This window comes from Paramisgurnus dabryanus, chromosome 8 (assembly GCF_030506205.2).
Source record: "Paramisgurnus dabryanus chromosome 8, PD_genome_1.1, whole genome shotgun sequence".
Lineage (NCBI taxonomy): Eukaryota > Metazoa > Chordata > Actinopteri > Cypriniformes > Cobitidae > Paramisgurnus > Paramisgurnus dabryanus.
Window position 1 is genome coordinate 14,262,383 of NC_133344.1, and position 10,909 is coordinate 14,273,291.

The window sequence follows — 10,909 nt, forward strand, 5'->3', positions numbered from 1 at the left end:
AACATACTAATGAGAACCATGAATCAGGATAAATCAATCTTTTGTCATGTTCTTAAGGATTTGGAAGTGTCAGGATTGAATCAAGAGCATTACTGTACTTTGCCAGAAGTATACACTCAGAAGAACATGCCTGTAAGTAAAGCTAACATTGCCAGACAAAATGATCTTGCTTGTTGGCCTCATTTAAGTCACATCTGTTTACCATCAATTGATGCTGGTGTAGAGCTGCTGATTGGAGCTAATGTGCCAGAGGCATTAGAGCCATGGCAGATTATTCGTAGTCAGAATAATAGTCCATATGCTATAAAGACCATGTTTGGGTGGACAGTTAATGGACCAATTAATCGACTGGAGAAGCAAGGTGTTGAGGAATATCCTCATATTACTGTTAATAGGATCACAGTTATGAAGCTCGATGAGTTGTGGGAGCGACAGTTCAAGACAGACTTTCCTGAATGTGTTCAAGAGTAACAAGAAGGATTGTCAAAGCAAGATCATCAATTTATGAATTTTGTTTCTCGATCAGCAAGACTGATGAATGAATATTACTACATTGGCCTTCCACTCAAAAAAGAAACCGTAGTCATGCCAAGAAATAGAGCAATAGTAGAACAACGTGCTCTGAATCTTCAAAGAAAGCTTCGAAGAAACCCCTCATTTCCTTCTGATTACATTAATTTCATGGAGAACGTCATCTTGAAAGGACATGCTGAAAAGGTTCCCACAGCGGAATTGGAACGACATGATGGACGCTTATGGTATATACCTCACCATGGGGTATATCATCCCAAAAAGCAAAAGATCAGAGTGGTGTTTGATTGTGGAGCATCATACCAAGGAACATCATTGAATGAACATCTTCTGCAAGGTCCAGACCTAACAGTAACTTCTCAGTTAGGACTAAATTTTGAGATTAGTTTTTGCTTAATATTTTTGCAATATATTAGAGTCATCTAATCCACATCCTGTTTAAAGGGTAAGCATCAGGACCACAAAGTGGCCACAATGAAAGGCACATTGACACATTGTTTTTTTTACTATCATATTTTTTTTTTTCAAAATGTAGGCATTTGTGATATTTTCTTGAAATTAAGTGATTTTCTATTAGTTTTACTAGGGCAGAAATGTTTATATTAGTTTGGCTTTAACCAGGGGTTTTTCAAAGTGTGAAAGTACACATTTTGCACTATGCTACTGTATGATGTAGGGCTAACACTATTTCTGACATACCCCAAAGACTTTTGACACACAAACTGTTTCTCTTCTTTCTTTCTTTTTCTTTTTTGCAAGTGAAGAACTGACTCTCATTTCCTTTTTGACATCTGAACAGGGTCTCCGTGTTATCTATGAGAATTATACTGTTTTTATATTTCAAACATAAGCTTTACTAAACAATTATGTATTTATTCACAATACATTAAAAGTGTATGTTTATAATTGTCTACTTGTATGCATCACAATTAATTTATGCTATGGACATAAATGAGACATAAAAAACTTCTTCAGCAGAAATGACCAGTTCACTGATCCTGATGGATAAACGGGCAAAAAAGCAAACAGACCAAAGTGCAATTTCCCTCATTCAAGCAAACTATATCCAGGATTTGCTTTATATTCTTATATTATTAGACTATAGATTTGACCTATTATGTACACTTAGGATGCTATAGAGGCTGTTGTGAACATACATATACAGTAAATTAAATATTCACAGCACAACAACAAAGAAACTATTGTCAAGGTGACTCTATAGGAGGTGATTTTGATCTTACTAAGACAAATGTCATGCATGTGTCAGAAAGGAAGTTCTTACTGTAACTAAAGCTCCTCACATCTTCTGTATATCAGCTAATGCACTGTTTGAGGACACACTAACGTAAGTGACAAGATTTTTTTTAACTTATTTTATGAAACCAAGGCATGTATTTATGAAATTTCTTAGTGCAAAGAGTTGCTCCTAATGACAAAATTCTTTGAAATAGGCATTCAAAGAGAATTAAAGAGAAGATTGATAGTAAAGATGAAAGTTAATAACAAAGCATCTTAAGACTTATAAGAGCTCTTAAGGTCAAAAAGTGTTAGGAGTAGTGATCATGACTTTTACAGTAGGATTTAGAGTTTGGAGCAAAAGAGCAAATGGATGAAAGATGAAAAGGGGGACAAAATGTGTTGCAGACAATGGATGACAGTCAGTTAATAAGACGCTACACATTAGATTGTGCAGTGGTGTTTATGACTGATTTTATTAGAGACATATCTCTGTCATAGTGCAGAAATGCCATACATTGTAAAAATTCTTTGTTGCACTTAAATGTTTAAGTTTTATCAACTTAAAAGTGACAATTAATTTAAATTTGCTTGACTAGTAAGGAGTTGCTATAAATTATAAAATTGAAGTTGAAATAACTAAGCTCAACTTAATAATAGCAACTCCATATAGTCAAGAAAGTTTAAATTAATTGTCATATTTATTAATTGTCAACTGTGAAAATGCATCTTTGCAGCAGTGTTATACATATATCTGTTTCCCGGACAGAGCTCAAGTCTAGTCCTAGACTAAAATACATTGAGGTGCCTTCATTTAAAAACATTTACCCTGACCCATCTTAATAAACATCAGTGTCATTGTTTTGTCTCAAGATGCATACCAGTAATGATTTTTTCTAAAGTATGTTTGTAAAAACTACTTAAATGTCCTAATAGTCCTGGATTAATCTAAACCCTGTTTGGGAAACCGCCCCTGTATGTTTTAGTACAATGTAGCCATTCAATTGATAAAATCCTCTTACATTTCCAGGTGCTCCATTCTGATGTAAAGATGTTGGTTTTCTCAAGCTGTTTATTTGCATTTGTTCTCTGCCTAAGAGGTTAGTAAAATAAAGTAGGCCTGTAAGATTTATCTTTTTATTTATTATTGAAACAAGTAAAAAATGTCACGTTTGATAGATCCTAATAGAGAATCAATGCTTCGTCCTGTTTTCACATAATGTTTCTTGTATCTATTATCCAGTGTATAGTCTCATATTTAGCTTCCTACAAAATCTAAAATAGCAAAGTGAATCATTCCTGACAGGAATCATAGTCTAGTTTCAGACGTCTGTTGAACAGAAACTATTATGTGTACAATAATGACTGAGACGCATGTCTGGACCTACACAGTACAGTACGAAACGACAATGTCTGCAAAAAAAGCTGTTTATTATTAAGAAACTGTTTATTATTCGGTAACACTTTATTTTACGACCCGCAAAGAACCGCGTAATTAAACCAAATTTACAGCGTACCTATTTGTAACAACAGGGTAGGTAACCTGTAGGTATAAGGGAATCATATTTTAAGTTTGGGGTAATAAGGGGGTAAGAATACGAAGAATTATAAATTATTTATATTCTAAGTATTTTATAACAACAGGGTACCTATTGTAATATTACGTGGTATGTATAACTTAGTCAAGTCTATGGGGAAATTATGTTTTATTTATTTTTTATTGTGAATTTTTCATATTGACTACTGAATGTTGTATACAGTCAATGTCTACGAGCCACATCGGCAAATCAATATAACAGCATATCACTTTTATTTTAGTAGCCTATATTACTTGCTTTTAATAACAAAAGTCCAGCTTATTTAATGTGGTTATCTTTTTTTTAAGGTAAGTACAATAAAAATAGCAACTTATTCCCTATTTACCAGGAAACTCCTACATTTGCGGACATATTTGAAGTGGTGCTTTGCAATTTATTTACTGTAAACACAAGTATTTTAGCCAAATGTAATTTATGCAATGGCAAACCAGAATGAAACAACAGCAGATATCAGCTCCCGCTAAAGCAAAAGACGACTACATGCGTAGGCTACTGCGCAGGTGTAGAGCGCGCGGCCGTCTGCAGGAGGTTTGCTGGAACGCGATCCTGAGGTGAAATTTCTTTAAAGTGCCTATATTATGAAAAACTCACTTTTTCTGGGTTTTGGGGTGTTATTTTGTGTCTCTGATGCTCCCACACGCATACAAACTTGGAAAAAAATCCATCCATGCTGTTTTGAGTGAGATACAGGTTTCTGAATGTCCTCTGCCTTGAGTCTCAGATTGCGCCAGTTAAAACTCAGCTCCGTTGTGACGTAACAAACCGTTTCGTCACATTCAGTTTGAATTTTGAATGGATCATTCACACATCTGAAACAGACTGGATTCGATTCGCGATCGCGTTGTTTCATCACAAAAGGTAAGAAGTCACGTTGTATTTTGCATGTTGTCATCTTCTGTCACAAAATACTACATTTATGATGCTAGAGCTAAAAGCTTTTTGCCAAACTAACCGAGACCGTACGCCCCGGCTTTTTTGACGAGGCGAGCCTCTAATAACTTTACGGTCCGCACCATGGTCCGGACCTCCCGCTAGCTTCTAGCAATTAGCACGCGGTCCACAAGCAGTATACATCCCCCGCCGGGTCTTAATTTCTGTAATTTGCGAAAATAATGCGTTGAAAATGTTTTATAATGGGAATATGTTAGCATTGTCCAGGGAAAACGAGTTTATTGTTGTGACTGGTAACGTAACATCACAATTTACTCTGGAATCATTGTGTGTCATGAGTTTCTTCTCCTGTAGTGTACTTATTAGTGATACTTTTCTGCATGATTTGTCTGTTGGCAACATAAACCGTTAATAATAATAATATATAAAATAATAACACAGTATGGTCTGTACTGCTCACGATACCACTGAGCATGCGCACGATCACATTACGTTAGTAGTGGGGCGTGATCAAAGGAGCAGCAGCTCATAAATATGTAAGACTAGCTCAAAACGGCACAATCTGAACTGCCCTGAAACAGAGGCTACTAGAGATGGGTAACAATCTTTTCCTACAAGCTATTTCGAGCAAACAACTTTTGAAACATGCTTTATGGAACTCATACACCTATATAACTTGTGGAAAAGCAGTCATAAGATGGGCACTTTAAGAGGTTTTAAAAACGTTTTACACTGTGGAGTACATCTGTGAGTGATGTTAGCAGGATCTGCATGCTGGATAAGGTGACTGGTTTTGTTAATACATGACTCACGCATTTCAAACAATGTTTTTCAAGAAAGTTGCTAGCTAACGGTAGCAGGTTAGCTAGCACATAAGTAAGCCTAAAGTTATTAACGTAACTGGCTCAGAAAACTCTGTTTCTGTCAAGGCACAGTGAAGAAACATTTACTGAAGGCTTTCATTTATGTTTTTTATATGTAATGCAAAACAGCATTTGTGAGACGACATCAACTCATCATCCGAGTGGACAAGAACACCAACAGAGGAAGCCAAGCCGCAAAAACAATGAAAAATTGTCATGACTTTTTATTTTAAATAAAAGTTATGTGATAATAAACATTAAGTGTCGGCTTAATTATAGTGTTTTAAAGATGTTTTGAAATAAGTTGTTTTAAAATAAAAATAACAATATTCTGTATGTTTATGGTATTTACCCTATAACATTTATAACAAGAGGTGAACAAAGCACCACTTTAGTTTACAGCCTGCAAATATGTGAGTTACCTGGTACATACACAGAACAATCGGGGAATAAGCCCCACTTAAATTTACAGCCCGCAAATATGCGAGTTACCAGATCAAAGAGGTACAAGTTGCTATTATTTTATTGTGTTATATTTTATTTGCCGACGTGGCTTGTAGACATCAACTGTAGGCTATACAAAACACTTCATCAGGTAAGTAGCAAATATGAAAAAAAAAAAACATATTACACATAGACCATATTACCCATAGACGTAAGTCATACATACCACGTAATATAACAATAGGTACCCTGTAGTTATGAAATACTTAGAGAATAATTTTCCATATATTCTTACCCCCTTATTACCCCAAACTTAAAATATTGTTCCCTTATAACTACAAGTACGTACTGTAGAGGTACTCTGTTGTTACAAATAGGTACGCTGTAAATTCGGTTTAATTACGTGGTACTTTGCGGGTTGTAAAATAAAGTGTTACCAAATCAACAAAAGCACCACTGTTCCTGTAATTTATTGCAGAGTTTGGAGGGGCGGTGCTCCCCAGAACAGAGCCAATTATGATTTTGTCTAAGCTATTAATGAAATAGAAATGAGCATCTTTCGCTAATCTCAAAGTATTGCAGTACCCTTGTATGCCAGAAGGTGCCCCCCAAGCACAAATGCAAAACTCTAATTGGTAAAGTATTAAAGGCAGAGTGTACGATATCTGAAAAATGCTTTGGAAAAGAGAGTCGAGCCGACTACCAAAACACAATTGTAGCCAATCAGCAGTAAGGGGCGTGTCTACTAACCAACATCGTTGCCTGGGTTGCGTATGTGTGGGGCGAGTCTATCAACAGAAGGTCCAGATTCTATTGGGGTAGGGGCGTTTTTTTTTTTGTTTAGGTGATTTCAAATGTCAACATTGGCTTTTAGAGATCATGGACGCTTCCTTTAAGTTTGGAAAACTTTGGAGAAAGTGTCTAAGGCATAAAAGTAAATCTGAATTTCTTTTCAGCATCATCTGCTAGTGATGACTCTTGGAATGCTGAAATACCAAAATCAGTAGTGGGTCTGTCTGGATCATGTGTGGTGATCCCTTGTAAGTTCAACTACCCATCAGATGGAAAGATACACAAAGAATTTACAGGAATCTGGTACAAAGATGCATCTGACGTAATCTACCACAAAGAGACTTCCAAAATCATCAGCAAATTCAAGGGTCGCACAACTCTTCTTGGTGATCTGCATCACAAAAATTGCACTTTGAAAATCAACTCTTTACATCACAGCGATGCTGGATCGTACATGTTTCGCATCGAGATCAATGATTTCAACAAAGCCACATTCTTGAAGAATATTGTTTCTATTTCAGTGAAAGGTAAGGATATTTAAAGTTAAATATAATATTCCCCCTCATATTCAAAATCACATTCAGATGAGCTTTAGGATATCTGCTTAAACTTTAAACATTATAAATATCCAAACTGATTCACCAGATTTACCTGAACAACCCACCATCGCAGTGAAGGAGGAATTGATGTCACAAAGAGAAGTGACCGCTACTTGTATCGTGTCACATTCCTGCTCGTCTGACCCGCCACGTCTCACCTGGAGCCATAAAGGCACTCTCACGAGTAACTCTCAGCCACAAGACCACGGTCAATGGAGATTAACATCATCTCTGATCTTCACACCCTCCAGAGAAGATCATAATAAACCTCTCAACTGCTCTGCAGAATTCAGTACTGGAAAGAAAGTGACCAGCACCAAAACACTTAAAGTTAAATGTAAGCTTAAGCCCAAATTTTGCTCACCCTAAGTGACTTTCTTCCTACAGCCAAACACAGTTATTTTAAGTTATTTTAAAACTATTCCATATGTTTTCTGTAAAGCAATGTTTGTAAAGCTGGATCAGATGTCATCCCTTGACCTGAACCTAGCTCTCTTGTGAATGCAAGTATGGTCGTTTTCTTACAAAGGTCCATCACTTCACCTTGGGACACATTAAATAACTGTATGAATTACTTTTTTATGGATGCTATTTTTTGGAGCTTAAAAATGGGGCCCTATCCATTGCCGTTATCTGAAAAGAGCCAGGATATTATTTAATATAACTCTGACTGTGTTTGGCTGGAAGAAATATACTGTAAAAAATGCAGCATTTTATTATTATGTTACTTTAACTAAACAAATTAAGTTAAACAACTGCAACTTCATTCTTAATTCTCCTGGGTTATTTTTAACCCAACCCTGTGTAAATTTTGGAGAGAACAAATGTTGGGTTATTAAATAAACCTATGCTGGGTTGTTTCAACTCATGGTTGAATTATCAACAACCCAACATATGTTCTTCCCACTCTTGGAAAGAATGAAGTAAATTTGTTATGAATGTGTTTTTGATGATTTTAACTCATTCCCCGCCAAACTTTTTTTTTTTTTAAGTTGCCTGCCATCATTTTTTTTTTTTTGTGATTTTCACAAAAAGTTTTACAAAACTTCCAGGAAATATTCTTCTATAAATATATATATATAAACATAAAAATATATAAAATGTAAGAACAAACCTTTCAAACAAACAAAAGGGGAAAAAAACATTTCATCCTATCTTCATTTGTTCTCTTTTTATAACCTCTTAAATGGTTTCTTTTAAGCAAAAAGCTGAAAGTATTGCATTTTTGTAAAGACATTTAGTTAGAGATCAGATTAAGAACGATGATCAAAATATTTTAGAGTTTAAAATATTTAAAATTAAGTTTTTGCTTCAGTTTTTTATAAATTGGGTAAGAGCGCCATCTAGTGGATAAGTACAGATTACCATTAAAAACTCATCAGGAAAGCGTCATTGGCAAGGAAATGTATTCTCTTAATTGACAAGATATCTTGTCAATGGCAGGGAAAGAGTTAAAAGATTAATACTCATTTGAAAGTGACTTTCATTAAGTGTCTGCAATTTAAAAAGAAATAAATAAAGCTTCAACATTTTATCTCCATCAGATCCTCCATATAATGTAAATGTGAAGAGTAACTTTTCAGTGAAGGAGAACACATCTGTTGAACTGAACTGCTCCTGTGACAGTAATCCACCTGCTAGTTTCCAGTGGATTAGTTTAAATGGATCTGTGTTGGCTAAAGGACCCACCTATAAACTGAATCAAGTGTCCAGGTATACTGAAGCCATATTCTGCACCGCCAATAACACAGAGGGAAAAAACAGCTCCAGTCCTCAGAGGATTAATGTGTTGTGTAAGTATGATGTATACAACAGCAAAATTTGATCTCTCTGATGAAGCCAATTCGAATGTGACTTAAACTGCATTTCATCGATGAGCCGCTAGAGGCTGTCTCCAAAAGGGAGTCAATTACAATAGACCCACATGAAAATGCCCAACTTTATAGCAAAAAATATGTTTACAGCCTGGTACAAGAAGTGATTTTGGTCTATATCCCTTTCAGTCGATCACTAAGACATCATGTTGTGACCGATGTATTGGGAAGCACTTAATCAATATGTCGGTTACAACGTAATGTCTCCGTTCCCTTCCTTCAGGGAAGGAGGGTTACATATGTAACCGAGATGTTTGCACTTCATGACAATTATGAGGGGGGTGAATGTTTGTGTAACTCATCCATTTAAATGATATTAAGCCTAAAAGTTCTGCATAATTAAGGGCGTGGCCACTTGAGTGACAGGTGAACTGCCACTGCTGTCACTAGATTTGAGCTAGACGAGCGTGGTTTTAGCAACCAGCCCCCTTTAATTCACCCACATCCTGCCTTTTTACCTATTTTCGGTTATCCACAAGTAAAGTGCGATGACACGCGGCAAAGATGGCCAAGGCAGGCACCGCCTACTTTAAGCTTAAAAGAGAGAAAACCTATGGGTGACTTTACAGACACTAACTCCATATGTCTTACAGTCTATGGTTGTACTACACATGAATGACCTCAGTTTGTTAAAAGAGTATTTGTATTGTTTGTCATATAGATCCTCCTGAGATTAAAAACGAGTCTTCCTGCAAATCAGAGCCTTTTTCTGCCATAGTCTGTGTTTGTATCGTGGACTCCAACCCACCCAGTGAAGTCAAGTGGCTTGGTCCCTCAACAACTTTCCCCAGCTCTAGCATTGAACAAAATGGTTTTCTTACCATCTTTACCCTTCAGGGGTGGCTGGGTTTCCCCAATGCTGTACAGTGCGCTGCCAGTAACAGCGAGGGAAACTCTGTCATAACTATCCAAGTGCATTATCATGGTGAGACTTTATATCCAAATGTTGATATTTTTTCAAACAATGTACTGATTTGATGAAAATATACAATGTTTTACAGGTATGATCATATATATTGCGGTTGCCACAGCTGCTGTTTTGGTTACATTAGTGATCATTTCAGTTTGTGTAGCCAAAAGATACTGGTAAGACACTGCTCTCTCTCTCTCTCTCTCTCTCTCTCTCTCTCTCTCTCTCTCTCTCTCTCTCTCTCTCTCTCTCTCTCTCTCTCTTTCTTATATTAATGCTTTGTATCTTTATTTCTTTTTTAAATTAGCAAAAGACAGAAAACCAATGACATTTACACAAACTATCAAGATGACCCTCGTGTTAATATGAACTGGAGGGTAGGTACGAATGTTTTGCTTAAATACAATAAATGCAGGAGTTGTGTTTAAAGTTTTGTTTGCACTAACAGAGACGCCACTTTATAAAGGTACTTTTTATCTTGTTGATTAGTGTGATGACAAACATCTGTCATGGGAGCGAGATGAAGACGAACCAATCTACGCTAACACATAAAAATAAATACAATTATACTGAATGCTTACAGTGAAACTTAATGGCTAACTCTGATGACATTATACTTTCATTTGAATATGTTATTATTGTCATGGGCTTGCCAGAGCTTTTGTAATAGACTCAGGTCTGAGTGTATCTGGCAAGACCATGACAGTACTATGTTCTGTGTGGGAGCATGTGGAGGCATATAGTTGTGTGGCTTCCACATGTTCCCAGTGTTTTGTGGCTGTCATGGTCTTGCCTGACCTTGGTTATGATCCAGGTTGGATGTTAGAGGGCAAGATCATGGCAGCATTGTGTTTACGTGGGAACACGTGTGTTTCACATCATGTCTGTGTGACACGTGTTCCCAGTGTCTTGTCACTTTTACCCTACTCCCTTATGTACTCGTGTCTTACGTAATTAATTATGTTCACCTGTTCCCCATTGATGTGCTGTCTATATAATGCCCTCGTGTTCTCTGTGTGTTGTGCGTGCGTTGTTGTATGTCAGAGTTTCATGTCCTTCGTGTGCTCTAATTACAAGTTCCAGTTTGTTCCAGTGTTTAGTTTATGTTCCGTTTTTCCCCCTCGTGGGTATTTATGTTCTGTTCAAATAAAATCATAGTTTATTTTTGTAG

The 10,909-nt window shown here is 36.4% G+C and overlaps 2 protein-coding genes across 2 annotated transcripts in view; one reads left to right on the forward strand and one right to left on the reverse strand.

Annotated features, from left to right (window-relative positions):
• The window catches only part of LOC135770791 (myelin-associated glycoprotein-like), a 135,025-nt gene that overhangs the window by 101,376 nt on the left and 22,740 nt on the right, over window positions 1–10,909 (reverse strand). The window lies entirely within an intron of this gene.
• On the forward strand, window positions 1,794–10,371 carry LOC135770350 (myelin-associated glycoprotein-like). Its single transcript, XM_065280059.1, has 9 exons — window positions 1,794–1,876; window positions 2,798–2,867; window positions 6,520–6,882; window positions 7,001–7,291; window positions 8,499–8,747; window positions 9,490–9,753; window positions 9,830–9,914; window positions 10,046–10,115; window positions 10,228–10,371. The coding sequence occupies exons 2-9, from the start codon at window positions 2,819–2,821 to the stop codon at window positions 10,288–10,290; spliced, it is 1,434 nt and encodes a 477-aa protein (XP_065136131.1). The 5' UTR covers window positions 1,794–1,876; window positions 2,798–2,818; the 3' UTR covers window positions 10,291–10,371.

Excerpts from the sequence above, each read along its gene's own strand:
- LOC135770350 (XM_065280059.1), top strand. The coding sequence starts at position 2,819 with ATGTTGGTTTTCTCAAGCTGTTTATTTGCATTTGTTCTCTGCCTAAGA. Across the intron at positions 2,868-6,519 it reads ATTTGTTCTCTGCCTAAGAG|CATCATCTGCTAGTGATGAC; the intron begins GTTAGTAAAATA and ends ATTTCTTTTCAG. Across the intron at positions 9,754-9,829 it reads TATCCAAGTGCATTATCATG|GTATGATCATATATATTGCG; the intron begins GTGAGACTTTAT and ends AATGTTTTACAG.